The 15,609-nt window shown below is 40.4% G+C and overlaps 1 protein-coding gene and 1 non-coding gene across 2 annotated transcripts; one reads left to right on the top strand and one right to left on the bottom strand.

The window, feature by feature from the left end:
• Positions 1-13,398: 13,398 nt before the first annotated feature.
• LOC112502812 lies at positions 13,399-13,505 on the bottom strand. The gene has a single exon (XR_003067772.1). It is a non-coding gene; the product is annotated as a small nucleolar RNA R71 (small nucleolar RNA).
• A 304-nt stretch (positions 13,506-13,809) lies between these two features.
• Positions 13,810-14,985, top strand: LOC112502810. The gene has a single exon (XM_025106811.1). It carries the CDS (start codon positions 13,810-13,812, stop codon positions 14,983-14,985), a length of 1,176 nt encoding a protein of 391 aa, XP_024962579.1.
• The last annotated feature ends 624 nt before the right edge of the window (positions 14,986-15,609 follow it).

Here is a 15,609-nt window from a genome sequence, read left to right on the forward strand (position 1 = left end):
AAAGATTGGTGGGCAGTTGTCAAGACAAAGGCTCGTGGCATATATGAAGTGTCTGACATGATTAACGATGTTGAAAACAATGATCATGTGGATGRAGAACAATTCTTTCAAGTCAATGAAAGGGTAACTCATACAACGTTCTCATTAGGAAACGAGCTCGATGATGTTCGTCTTGCCACAGGGGAGGTAAACATACTCCATAATATAAATGAAGATGATGTGGCAACGAATCGAACGAAGATAGCGAAGATGAACTAGAATTTGAAGATATAGATGATGATTCAAATGATGAAGATGAACCGATGTTATCTGATCATTCTTCTGATGAGTAGMTTGTCTTCTGTATGCTTATTTTACAGTTGTACATATATAATCGCGATTTGTCATTATCTTTTTTCATGATATAATATAATGTTTGTTTTTTCAGGAGATGTCATGCCGAGAGCGTGGTAGAGGCCATCATGGGAGTCGTGGCAGCCCCATGTCTGGTAGGGGTAGCAATTCTGCCCGCACCGATGACATTGTAGAGTTTTCGGACACCGCTTTTTGCGGTTTAGATGAGCAAGAGGAGGCCATGGCGGCCCCAGCTTCGACARGTTCGGGGTCAGGGAGAGGCCCCAACATAGAGATGCTGACACCGAGTCATCCGAGCCACCGAAGACATCTGTCTTTGTTAGGCCATGGGTAAGTAGATGTGGTGGTATAAGACTTTGTATTACATAATAAATTAATATGATGTCTTTGTGTTGTAAATATTTGTTTAATTGTACAGGTTTAAAGATGCCCATGTTATCCGAGAGATGACGACTATCTTCAGGTCTTCCTTTGCTGGTCCGTGGCATAGATGGAAGGAAGTACCTCAGGAAGCACGTGACTTGATGTTCCAGCGTTTTAGGGTTGGTGTACCATTTTAATATAATTATACATACAAGGTTATTGTTTTTACATTTATACAAACATTGTGTGTGTAGGCTAAGTTCCAGTGGGAACCTGAGCTGGATGACACGGTTCATGATTTATGGACCAAATCCATGCACAACAGGTACTCTGATTGGATGAGCTTTGCACGTGATTGGGCCGTGGCACAGGCCTATCCTGGTGATCAACAATGGGATGGTGAGGACTTCTCACGGATTAGATTACACAATCCCGTATGGATACCAGACAGGTTCTGGCTGCAGATGATTGATACGGTATGCATCTCTATTGTAAGCTTTTCGAACTGCCATGTGTATCGATTTTCGCCTTATATATGTGCTATGTTTTTAACAGGTCTGGGATACCGAGGCTTGGAAAAGGAAATCCAGGATCAATCGGGCCAATTGGAACACCGAGTTTGAGGGGGTGTCRTCCAGACACACTGGGGGTTCGATTAGTACGGCACAACATCGAGACAGGATGGTGAGTATCTAATCTTTTATAAAAATGTAATTCATTCTTTATGGTAGTAACAACTTAACCTAATTGTCTAATGTAGGCACAAGTAATGGGTCGTGAGCCTACTGCTACTGAGGTGTTTGAGCGCACTCACTGCACGAACCGGAAGTTCAATCAAGGTTCGTCYGAACCGCCTACCGATCCTCCTCAGTTCAGTTACCCGAAAGCTGYTAGGTATCATGTAAGTTTTCTAAAACCATTACTTTGGTTAATATATACGTTTGGTAGGTTTAAGGTAATATATTTCAATAAACATAGTGATGCTATTAGTTTGGGCTRCCATTGTTGGGCAGACGTTAGGCTAAGTAAGTAGGTTGAGAATGCGACTTCGAACATTGGTATTATTAGAATGCTTAGTTGTTAAATACATGCATTGGTTATGTTTGATTTACAGTCGTTATGCTGCTGAAATATATACATACATAACCTCCCTCGTTTTTGTTTTGGTGAACCATATGAGCGATTTCAATCGCTTAGGGGTGAGTCACAATCTAGTACCGACAGCCCTCTCCCTGATGAGGCATCTCTTTGGGAGCAAAGTGTCGGAGGACGGAAGAAAGGCCGAATATTTGGTTTCGGGACCACCCAGGACCCCTCTTATGCTATGACGGGTAGATGTAGCAGTAGCGGGTCATCATACGAGTCAAGAGCGGAGGTACGTTGGTTATATTGTTATAAACTTTTTCTTTACTAAAATTGCGAACAAATTACTGATTTCGAAGAATATTGAGTATTTACAGGTAACGGAGTTGAGAGATAAGTTATCAAGGGTAGAAGAGGAACTCGAGACCGAACGGAAGAATAGGGCAGATTTGGAGGCCAGACAAGAGGCCTCGGCAGCTGAACAGGCCAGACAAGCTGCTGCATTAGCCCAACAGACTGCTGCATTAGCCCAACAGGCCGCATTATCGGAGCATTTTGCTGCGTTTATGCGGCAGTCAAGATACGTTTTCCCACCTCCCCCAAATCCCGATAGTTAGATTGTATGTATTCGAAGATTAAATTGTATGAATTGAATATTTTAAATTGTATGAATTGGTTAATTTTGTTCACATATTTGGTTTGTTTATTATTATTTTAAGGTTTTTTAAAAATAAATACAGGATTTATGTATTTTTAAAAAATTTATTTTTTAATTTTTTACAATTTAGCGACGGATTAGCGAGGGAAAATCCGTCGCTGAAAGTGCTTGAATTTCCCTCGCAAATCCGTCGCTGAAAGTTCCCTCGCAAATTCGTCGCTGAAAGTTCCCTCGCAAATCCNCAAATCCGTCGCTGAAAGTTCCCTCGCAAATCCGTCGCTGAAAGTTCCCTCGCAAATCCGTCGCTGATCCGTCGCTAAATCATCCCTCGCTAATCCGTCGCTGAAAGTGTCCGTCGCAAATCCGTCGCTGAAAGTGTCCGTCGCAAATCCGTCGCTGATTTTCGTCGCTGATAGCATTACCTACGACTGTTTGACCGACGGAGTATCAGCCACGGATCAGCGACGGAGACCCCTTTCAGCGATGGATCAGCGAGGGAAATTTCCCTCGCTGATACCCAGCATTTTTGTAGTGTTATTTATACAAACTCTGGCCATAAAATAACAAACTATGAACAAATTAAAACTAACCAATTCATACACTTTAAATATCTAATTCATACAATTTAATATTCAAATCCATACAATCTAACTACCAGAAGGTGGGGGAGGAKGGAAAACGTATCCTGACTTCCGCATAAACYAAAAAAAAAATACTCCGATAACGCAATTTGTTCGGCTAACTAGACAGCATGTCTGGCCTACTCGGCCTCCAAGTCTGTCCTACTCTTCCGTTCAGCCTCCATCTCAGTCTGATGGCATTTCTCGCCCAGTCGTGCCTCCTCATCTACCTTTGCCAACTTCTCTCTCAACTTCGCTACTTGTAAATATTCAATATTCGACAAAATCAGTAATTTATTCATAATGAAATATAACCAACGTATACTGTTGAATCGTATGATCTCCTAATGTTACATCTACATCTACCAGTCATAGCATAATGGGGATCCTAGAAGGTCCCAAAACCAAAAAGACGACCCTTCTTCTGTCCTCCAACACTCTACTCCCAAAGAGATGTCTTATCAGGGGGAGGGGTGTCGGTACTAGAATGTAACCCATCCCTAAGCGATTGAAATCGCTCCTATGTACCAAGACACCAAAATACAAAGAACCAATAACTACTAAGTGTTGCTAAGATAGAGGAACAAATCAGTGGGTCATCACCAAATCAATAGGTGACCCAACAATCTCCCCTTATTTGATAATGACACAAACATTTAGAAAGAAAGAAATACAAGATACACAAACTCTAGAATTTTGTGAGAAGAAAAACTTATAAATTTTGTGACCTATGTACATATTCTTTTTAGGTTCTTTTCTCTCCTTTTTTTTATTTTTTTTTATTTTTGTTTTTTTAACCGTAAACGTATATACAAAACAAATAATGAATCAGAGAAAAGTAACTAAAGAATGAAAGAAAATTAAAGTAAATACTGAAATATCAAATGCATTTAAACTAGACAATGAATTTTAATACTTAGAATGAAGAAAGTAGTTCAAGAAGAATAAGTCACATAGAAAAACTAGCAGTCATCGTCTACTTCCATAACATCTCTATCAGCAACTGCAAGAACATTTTTTTTCTTTAGTTCATCTGAGATCAGCGTATAAAAGACTCTTCCGGCTTCACCAATTTTGATTATACTGAGTATCACGCATAGAAGCTGAGAAACAGGTATAGGTATCTCAGAAGCTCGAAAATCTGATAGAGCTTGTGAGATACAAGATTGAGAATCTGATAGAGCTTGTGAGATACGAGACTGAGAATCTGATAGAGCAGTCATGCGAGCAGCAAGAGAATCAATCGTATCTCTAAAAGCTGTAAAAGCAAGGCCATGATCTTGCAAGGCGGCACTGTGCTGGCGCATCTCAGAAGTAAAGCTGGAGGCAAAGAAGTCCAATCTCCCAGATAAATCATAGCTGAAAGAGGCCTATTGAGAAAGAAGTAGCTGACACTGAGATGAGAACCCTCAAAACATGTCTACCACCTCAGTAGCTAGGGCATATATCACCTCAAGATGGGAGGGAGCTGAGAACTGAGAGCCCGATGTAAGAGGGGGCCTTGAAGGAGAAACAACAGCTGAAGTAGGTGAGCAAACTTTGATTCGGCTTGCTGACCCACTCGGAGAAGAACCACCAACACTCTCAGTACTATCGACGCCCTAAGAGTCACCGATGGGTGTATCGCTGATGTCGGCGTAAGGCTCAACATCTGTATCAGCGATATCGGCGTGAGGCTCAATATCTGTATCAGCAACACTGGCAAGAGGCTCAGTGTCTGTATCACCGACATCTGCATGAGTCGGGTCGCCGATTACCACTGTAGTAGAGGTAGTAGGCTAATAAGGCTCACCACCTACATCCATAAGGAGATAATGGAGAAAAGGGATGTCATTATCAGACGGTGCTGAGAAATCATCCATCCGTGCAATATCATCAAAATCATCGATCGCGGGTGATAGGTCATGAACATGTGGAGGAGATGAAGGACCTCGGAAAGAGGAGGTATCCGAGTCATCACCAAGTTTGTGTAGAGACGCCAAGGTGGAGTGATGTGGGATCCCCGTATGTACAACAGTGTCCTGTTGAAAGGGCACTTAGGAGCTTGGGGTGTATAATAGATGTCCTGGGCTCAGTAAGACCAACTTCAACAACCTTAGACTGTTGAGAGTCCCTAGTTGGAGATGTGTTTTTAGCCCTTTTTGGCTTCTTGGTCTTCTTAGAGGAAGAGCCAACAGTGGATAATCTAGAGTGACTCCACTTTGAGTGAGAGGGTTAACAAGCGAGGTGAGACTCCGAAGGCGCTTTCGAAGTCATAGCCTCAGAAGCAGATGCGAAGGATAGGGAAACAAAGTTATCAGCCAGCCATCTCCTGATAGAGGAGGCGGCCTCTTTTGAGGCACTAGCTGAAGAAGTAGAAGGAGGAGGGGCCACTGACATGGAGGAGTGTTGGGTGACCGAAGCAACATGAGGATGGTCCCCAGCTACTGTGGTCATAGAGCACTCTCCCCATACAGGGTGAGAAGATGTGACAAAAGAAACCATACCTAATGGAAGAGGAAGATCATTAGACAATGATGCCTTCTTCAAAGTCTAAATGCTAACTTGAGATACTTAAGGTCATAGAAATTTTCGGTATCGGCCGGCATACGTGACCCAAGTTTGTTAGCAATCATCATGGATAAAAATCTAATGGAAGGCATAGGAGAGCATTTGGCACTATCCATCTTATTTACCAATTCCCTAAAAAATAACCAGCAAAGTCAATTTTTCTCTAGAAAATAAGTGCATGAGCTACCTGGGTGACGTTAGTGGGTGACTGATCCATTCCTTTAGTTTTGGAACTCAAACATTAAATAAGATGAGAGAAGAAAAAGTTATAAAAACCACCCATATTCTTTCTATAAAGAGTGTTGTGTTTTATCAAAGCAGGGTTTTGCACATAGCCCATAGTGGAAGCAACAATACGAAGGTTATCAACAGACACAAGCTCATCATAAGAGGAGTAAGAAGGAAGATCCAACACTCTTCTTAGATCATCAACAGTAAATGATACATCATTATTTGATAAAAACAGTTGCATGCACAGCTTTGGTAGAAGCATCATATACGCAAGTAGCCCAAAAAGCACGTAGTAGAGATTTGCTCATCTTTGGAGAATAGGTAAAAGCTTTGAAAAGAGGGCACTTACATAAAAATTAGATGATGATGATATAGAAATCTGGATACTTGTCATTGTGATCCAGCAATGCCACAAAATTGCACGAAGAAAATGTAACACTATCAACAGTGAGGGAAACAGATTTCTTAACCTTGGGAGCTTTAAAGTGAGTTCCACCTTTAGAAGCCATGGATGGTGAATCTTGAAAACACACAGTAAGGTTTAGAGGAAATGAGAGGTTGAAGAGGTTTTAAAAGGGAGAAGGGAGGAGGTAAAGGTACTGTGGGTGATAAGGTGTAATCTTAAGAACCCAAAAAGTCAAATGAATTGACAAGGCAAAAAAAATAGGTGGGAAGATAGGGGTGTGGGGTGTTGGATTACGGAACACAAGTATTAGGTGGATGGGGTGTGATGTAGGTAGGGGAGAGGGTATAGGATGTGAAGAAAAAATTGGTCGGGGATGGGTGTTAAATCCGGAAGGGGGAAGTGAGAAAAGGGCGGTGGCGTGAGACAGGCCGAACGTGTGAGACTGGCCAACTGGCACACTGGATGGTGCGATCAGACACGCCGAGGGACAGCGGTGGCAGGAGGTTTGGTGGGTTAGCAGACGGCGCACATTCGGTGTCGAGCAGCATGTGGGAGACAAGCCGACGGCACAGAGGTCGGTCGGTGGCTAAGGATCGGCGTGAGTGGGGATGCGGCGGGGATGCGGCACACAGGGCGGTGCACAGGATGACGAAACTGCGAGAAGGAAAGGGAGAGAGGCCGAAGGGATTCGGTTTGTGTGGTTTCGATGGGGAGAGATGTGAGAAAAAATGGTTTAAAAAGGGTTCGGGTTGCGAGGAGATCGGCTTGGGGGAGAAGTCGTAGGATAGATGAGAGAGAGAGAGAGAGAGAGACAAAGACCGATTGGTAATGGGATAAAGGAGAGGTGAGAAAGGGGTTTTAAAGAGGAAAAGGGGGAAGGGGAGGCCGAATAGGAGGGTTCGGCTTGATGATCGTCTCGGCTTAAGGAGGGAAAGGGGAGGGTCATCGAAAGAAGAGAAAGATAGTGAGAGTCGGTTTAGGAGGGGCTTGGATTGAGGGAAAAAGATAGAGGGAGTGATCGTTTTGAGGGTTCGGTGAGAGGGAGAGTAAGGGAAGCCGAAGGATCGGCTTGGGTAATCGGGGTTAAACAAGCGAAGGATCGGTTGCAAATGAGCGATTAGTGGGTGTGTGCAATCGGTTTGAGGTGGTCGGCGAGCGGCTTAAGGTAAGAAGGGGCGTTAGGGTTGGTGAGGATCGGTGTGTAGAGAGGCCGAAGAGGGAGAGGGGTCGGTTTGAGGGGGGCTTGAGATGTGATTAGTGTGTGTTAGGTTTATGAGGAGTGAAGAGTGAGAGAGAAGAAGCCGATGGTAAGGGGAACGGTTAGGTTAGAGTGAGAGATAAAGAGGGCGATCGGTTTGAGAGGTTAAGAGGGAAGAGTAGAGGAGGCCGATTAGAGGTGGGGTCGAAAATAGTGTGCCAGTGAGGTAAATTTTAAAAAATACTAAATTTGTAAGCGATATAAAAAAGAATTTACACAAAAACTTTTTAGAGAGAAAAATAGAAATTGATTTTCAAGAAAAAATTATACCAGTGTAAAACACATCATTTTCAAAAAAATCAATATTTTAAAAAGAGATAGGATATACTCACACAAATACCAGATACAAACTATTTTTAAGTAAATGACACAACAACATTTTTAGAGAAGACACACAACCCAAAAGAATTAATGAAGACAAAAAAAAAAATTATTTGTCAACATTTAACATTCCCAACTCACTAATTAGAAAATTAAACTGAGCTTCATCATGAGGCTTGGTAAACAAGTCAACAAGTTGATAGTCTATGGGGATAAAATGAAGTTCAACATCACATTTCATCATATGATCTCTGATAAAGTGATACCGAATATCAATATGCTTTGTACAAGAGTGAAGAACTGGAGTGTTGGCAATAGCAATAGCAATAGCACTTAAATTGTCACAGAAAATAGGAATTTTTGAGAACAATTGATCGTAATCAGCTAACTGATTTTTCATCCATAATACTTGTGCACAACAGCTACCCGCAACAACATACTCGGCTTCAGCTATTGAGGTGGACATGGAGTGTTGCTTCTTCCTAATCCAACAGACTAACTTTCCACCCAACAACTGACAACTACCAGTTGTACTCTTTCTGTCAACTTTGCAGCCTGCATAATYAGAATCTAAAAAACATGTTAGATCAAAACCTGAGTCTTTGGGATACCAAGACCCAAATTGGGAGTACCCTTCAGGTACCTGAAAATGCGTTTAACAATTGCCAAGTGAGATTCCTTAGGATTCGCTTGGTATCTTGCACAAAGACATGTAGAGAACATAATATCTGGTCGGCTAGCAGTAAGATAAAATAAGGAACCGATCATTCCCCTCTAACTGGTCACATTTATCGATTTGCCATCGGGGTCTGCATTCAGTTTCAAAGGAGGTGCCATTGGGGTTTTCATGGAAGAACACTCAGTAAAATCAAATTTTTTTAAAAGATCTTTAACATATTTGCTTTGATTTATAAAGATTTCTTTGTTGGATTGCTTGACTTGCAAACCTAAAAAAAATGTGAGTTCACCCATCATACTCATTTCATACTTACTTTGCATGAGTTTTGAAAACTTTTTACACATAGATTCTTTTGTGGCACCGAATATGATATCATCCACATAAATTTGTACAAGAATAACATTACATTTATGTTTCCTGAGAAAGAGGGTATTGTCAATTTTACCACGAGAGAAGTCGTTTTCCAAAAGAAAAGTGGAGAGAGTGTCATACCATGCACGAGGAGCCTGTTTGAGACCATACAAAGCTTTGTCTAATTTATAGACATACTCTGGATGTTTAGGATCCTCAAAGCCTAGAGGTTGCTTCACATCGACTTCTTCAGTAAGTTTCTCATTCAAGAAGGCACTTTTGACATCCACCTGGAAAACATTGAAGTTCTTGAAAGCAGCATAGGCAAGGAAGATTCGAATAGCTTCCAACCTTGCTACTGGAGCAAATGTCTCATCATAATCAATGCCTTCCTCTTGCATGTATCCTTGGGCAACAAGTCGGGCCTTGTTCCGAGTCACCGTTCCGTTCTCATCCATTTTATTTCTGAAGATCCACTTTGTGCCAATAATTGTTTTGTTGGTTGGTCGGGGGACCAATCTCCAAACTTTGTTATGCTCGAACTGCAACAATTCTTCTTGCATGGCATTGATCCAGCTAGGATCATCAAGGGCTTCTTTAATCCTTTTAGGCTCGATGAGAGATAGAAAATTGACATATAAATAGATATTACCAGCACCGCGACGTGTTTGGACACCTGCTTGCTAATCACCAATAATTTGCTCCACTGGATGATCTCTGGTCCACTTAGTGGCCGGAGGAAGAGGAAGAAGAAAAGAGGTAGAGGCACCGTCAGCATTCATCAGAGGATTGGAATAAACGACTACTGAGGTTGGGTCACCGATGTCCCTAGTAGAAGAAATAGGAACATCGACACCAGTTGAGGGTTCCACACAGACGGATCGGCTGGTTCTTGTTCAGGACTGACCGATGGAATTTTCATGTTGGATGAAAGATCTTCATTCTCATCTTCCTCAACAGGTGGAACAACATCTCCATTAGAGTGTGGAGGTCCACCGACTGGAGTTGAATTCTCAAAGGAGTGAGATTCCAGCCACTTGTTTAKCACAAGATCATCACTTTGAAATGATGATGTTGCAGGCACCGATCCAGATTCATCAAATATGACATTAACATATTCATCAATGCACTGACGACCCATGTTGTACACCCGAAAGGCTTTAGAGAAGAGAGAGTAACCAACAAATTTTCCTTCATCATATTTAGGATCAAACTTTCCCAACTGATCTCTGTCATTCAGAATAAAGCATGCACTACCAAACACATGAAGGAAGCTGATGTTTGGTTTTCTACCGTAAAGTACTTCATAAGCAGTCTTATTGTGTCTTTTCACAATTATAGACCTATTTTGAGTAAAGCAAGTTGTATTAACAACTTCAGCCCAAAAATAGGTCGGAAGACTTGCTTAACTTAGCATTGAACGTGCAGCTTCACATAGTGTACGATTACTCCTTTCAACAACTCCATTATACTGTGGAGTCCGAACTGCTGAGAAATTTTGAGAAATACCCTTGTCATCAAAGAAGCTTTCAAGAATACTGTTTTTGAATTCAGTGTCGTTCTCTGTAACACCCTATTCCACACATTGCATGTAACATATATTTCATATAAAAAGAAATACACGTTTATACACCATTTTGGTCCCTTAGTACAAGAATCTACCATTAGAAAATACATAAACCAAAAATTTCAAATACATTTCTTGCACTAAACCAGATCATCTAACAAAACTATACATGTCATCAGTAATCCTTATGCAGATAATCACATAGGGAAAATATTACATTTTTCCCTTCCCCTTACCATCGGCACTTTCTGTAATACATATTTAAAATCACAAACGAGGGTTAGACCGAAAGGTCTAGTGAGTTACCCAATTTTGTTATTGCAGGGTGAAAATCACCAAAACTTTTAAATAGAACAACTTTTCATACATATCGCAAATATACGAACAAGTTAGGATCGTAATACCAATACCTTTCATTTTTCAAGCCAAATTTTCCTGTTTGCAGATAATACTTCAAATCCAAAACAGATTTGTACTAACCAGATTATCATGATGTCACTTTTAAACATTTCGAATCAAATAAGGTTTGTTTAAAATTTCACGCCAAACCTGTTATCTTCTCTTTAATAACATCTAGACTATGATTTCCAATAAGAATCTCTTATCCTAAACCTTTAAATCACAAAGAATTAAAGATTCCAGATCATGGTAATCTTAAGGGATATAATTGTAAGAGTTATATCATGTAATACACACACAAATGTCACCCTTATATCCAAATGTACACCTCTCATTGATATGTGATAACTCTCAATTTGTGAGAGTTATTTGTTGTTCAATACTTCCATTTTATTGTGTCTTTTGTACCCATTTCGCTCCTTCCTGTATTTTTGGTCCAAAATATGTTAAGAGGTGATGAAAGGTCAAGAATTTGATTATTTTCTGAAAAACCATTGCTGTTGGTATAATGCCCACTTTCTGCTCACATTCTTCCTATGGCATATTTTCCTCAAGATGGATTTAGACAAAATTCAAATATTAGCTCTCCTGGGTATTAAAGGGATTTAATTCTGAAGTTAGATCCGAAATTCTTAAATTATTTAAAAGAATGGCCTTGTTGGATTAAAAAATGTCTTAAAAGTAACCCTGCCATTATTTTAATGAAAAGGGCTTCATTACATTTTCCTTAATTTAAGTGTTAGGTAACTTTACCTTTTTCAACCTTTCAAAAAAGGTGACAAGGCCTGGAAAGTAGACAAGAAGTGATGGGGGGGTCTTTACCCTCTAGTCAATGAAGACTTTCTTCCTTTGGGCGAAGAGTTTGTCCGGTTCTCACTTTTTCACTATATATTGAAGCTTTTCTCTCATTTGGAAGACATCAATCCATCAAGAATTCAGCCAAGCAACCTTAGAGCATTCTCTCTAAAGTTCTAGGGCAGTAGAAAAGTTTAATTTCCGCATTTAATTTTATTTTCGTACTTAGTCTTTAATTCTCGCTAGTGTATATTGTATGCTCCCTATGGGCAACAGTTTAAGTAAAATTTCAGTTCAAGTATTTCTTATGCATTTTTCTTCTTCTGTTTCCTTTATGTTTTATAATTTTATTATGGGCTAATCACCCCTTTCGGTGTGGGTGTGAGTYAAATTTAAGAATTTGAAGGCATACTTGGGTGTTGCTAATTTTATTAATTCTTAAGCTTGGTCATTTAAGTCGGGACTTAAGCTCAACGCAGATAAGCTGATCACTTTGAAGTGTTAATATTAGATCCTTGATCCAGAGATGGGCGGATCTAAAATACGGCTTAGATGATGCACAAATATTTAAGATAGTCTTTGATAATCACGTAGAGATGTGGATTTTGCATGTTTTTAGCTAATATTCAGATATTAGTCGAGTTTTTACTACAAAGAGATTTGAGTATAAATCTTCAGGCTAGTGGAACCAGATATCTTTTTATCTATTAGCTAATTCGGCAAGTTTAGAATTGATAAAATTGGACGCTCTGTGGGCACAGTATATAAGAATTCACTTTCGAGAGATCGGAGTTTTTATAGAAGTCCCATGAGTTTTTGACCAAAATTGTTCCTGCAATCTTCTTAAGGGAAACTTACATCCATACCCATCTTTTAAAATTAATGGTTTATTTCGTATTTTAAAGCTTTGCACCATCAAAACTCAACTCTTTTTCTCAAACCGAAACATGCTCAAGAAGTTCATGGAAGTCTCTGATTCTCAGTAAGTCCAGTCACTGTGAAAACGATCTTGGTACTATACCACTCTATTACTTGAAGCGATCATAGTGTCGGCGTGCACTTGCACCGCCACTGTGGGGACTTTGTGCCCACTGTGTGCACACTTACGATTCCAGCATATCAAGTTTTTAGCGCCACTGACGGGGACTGGCGCAATTTTTATCCAGAGATATTGATTTTCATTTGAGCCTTGGTCATTTGTTTCATTCGTTGTTCCTGTGTTGTATGCCACGGCTACAACACGGTGATCTTTTATCTCTTGATCTCGAGTTAGAAAGAACCATTAGGAGAAGAAGAAGAGGTAGAAACAATCGGCGAAATCCCACTTTAAACCGTACCATGGGGGATAATCCACCTCCTCGAGAAGCCACGGTTAACATTGTCGATGACAAAAATAGAGGCATACGGGACTACGCAACTCCCGAATTTGGCCAATTGGCCTCGGGGATTGGTAGGCCCGAAATGACAGCAACATCTTTTGAACCCAAGCCTGTAATGTTTCAAATGATTTCCGCAATGGGTCAGTTTGGGGGATTATCTTCAGAAGATCTGCACTCTCATTTGAAATCTTTTATAGAAATGACGGATCATTTTAAAATTTCCAAAGTTACACAAGAGGCCTTACGTTTGACGTTTTTCCTTTACATATTGAAAGATATAGAGCTAGAGCATGGCTAAATTCTCAACCACCAAACTTGATCCTTACTTGGAATGATTTGGCGGAAAAATTTCTAAAAAAATACTTTCCTCCAATGAGGAATGTAAGAATTAGAAATGAAATTATGACGTTTCACCAAGAAGAAGATGAAGCGGTATCGGATGCATGGGAGAGATTCAAGGACCTTCTTCGAAAGTGTCCTCATCATGGTATCCCTCATTGTTTTCAATTGGAAACCTTTTATAATGGACTTTCTAGTGTCGCTAAGATTATTCTTGACGCAACGGCCGGTGGTGCTTTCACAGCTAAAACCTATAACGAGGGGTATGACATTTTGGAATAAATTTCTAACAATAATACTGAATGGTCTAACCCTCGTGCTGTTGTTTCTAAATCTGCCTCGAGAATTCATGAGCTTGATGTCATTTCTTCTTTGAATGCCCAAATTGTTGCTTTAACTAATTTGGTTAAAAACAATTTAAACTTGAATGGGGAAAAGAATCAAGTCCAATCCATAATGTCAAATTCATCCATGACTGAATCTTGTGTTTTCTGTGGTGAAAATCATTCTTATGAGTTTTGCCTGAGAAATCCCGTTTCGGTAAATTATGTTGGGAACCATACAAGAAATAGCCTATTTTCTCCTACGTATAATCCGAATTGGAGAAATCATCCGAATTTTTCATGGGCCGGAAATCCTGGACTTCAACCCCGCGGTGCAACCCAAGTCCAAAACCGACCCTCGAATCCCGCGGGATTTCATCAAGGTGGTCATCGCATGCAAGGTAATCATCACATGTACCAAAATGGGCAATCTTCACAATCACATGCACCTAGGCAACAAAATGCATCGGAAGGTAATGGTTCATTCGAATCTTTACTTAAAGGTTTTATAAACCAAACCAATGCCACTTTGAAAAATTTTRAGACCCAACTCGGCCAATTTCCCGCTCATCTCAAGAATAGACCTCAAGGAATTTTGCCTAGTGACACGGAAACATCTAAGGAACATGTCAAAGCCGTGACTTTAAGAAGTAATGAGAACTTGGGAGAATCTAGTACCACAAAGGAAACACCTAATGAACCGATTTGTCAAGAAAATACTTCACATTCTTTTGACACATCGAAATTTCCAATTCTGTTTCCTACAGCTGAAGTAACACAGAATCCAGTTTCTGTCCCAGAAACAGCAGCTTTGCCCAGTTCCAGCACCACCCAATCTCCGCCTGACACTGCCCACAGTGGGCAGAAACTGCCCACTCCCCAACAGAAAAAGACCGGTCCAACAGATTTAGATCTGAGAGATTTACCTTTTCCAGGTAGGATGAAAGCCAGAAATATGGATGTACAGTTTAAGAAGTTCTTGGACATCTTTAAGCAACTCCACATTAACATACCTTTGGTAGAAGCTCTCGAGCAAATGCCTAGTTATGTTAAATTTTTGAAATACATCCTCAATAAGAAGAGAAGACTGAGTGAATTTGAGACTGTGTCCTTGACAAAGGAATGTAGTGCCCTTCTTACTTGCAAAATTCTTCCCAAAGTAAAAGACCCGGGAAGTTTCACCATCCCGTATTCAATTGGAGGAAAAGAAGTAGGTCTTGCCTTGTGTGACCTTGGGGCAACTATAAATCTCATCCTTTGTCCATTTTTAATTAGTTGGGAATTGGGGAAGTTCGACCTACCACCGTGACCTTGCAACTAGTGGATAGGTCCTTGGCATATCCAAAGGTAAATTAGAAGACATTTTGGTTAAAATGGACAAATTCATTTTTCCGGCCGACTTTCTGGTACTAGATTATGAAGCAGATAGGAATGTTCCGATCATCTTAGGAAGACCCTTTCTTGTTACGTGTAGGACATTGATTGACATACAAAAGGGAGAGTTGACCATGAGAGTSAACGACCAGCAGGTGACTTTCAATGTGATTAAAACTGTTAGCTCTCATATTTCATTTAATGTAAAAGTATGAAAAAATATTACTGCAAGTGTTGACAGAAGGGTTCTACCACAGAAGACCACAGAGAACCAACAACAAAAGATATACAAAAGCGTACAAGTCAAGAATGACAGAACCTCTGTTGTCTCTCACAGAGGTTCTGGAAACTGATCCTCTGGCATCAAGTGCTTACAAGTCATATCCAGCAGAGCCTCTRGGATGGCTCACAGAGGGTCTACAGTTTATCTTCTGTGAAGAACCACTTCTCACTTCTTTACTTAGGTTTGTTAGCTGCACATGTTTATCACGTGACTATGTTTGTAATCTGCTTTATTTGAACGGCTTAGATTATTTCACTTGTCTAGGTCATGTCAGAA

Source organism: Cynara cardunculus, unplaced genomic scaffold (assembly GCF_001531365.2).
Source record: "Cynara cardunculus var. scolymus isolate 2C unplaced genomic scaffold, CcrdV1 Un_Scaffold_1949, whole genome shotgun sequence".
In the NCBI taxonomy this organism is placed as follows: Eukaryota; Viridiplantae; Streptophyta; class Magnoliopsida; order Asterales; family Asteraceae; genus Cynara; species Cynara cardunculus.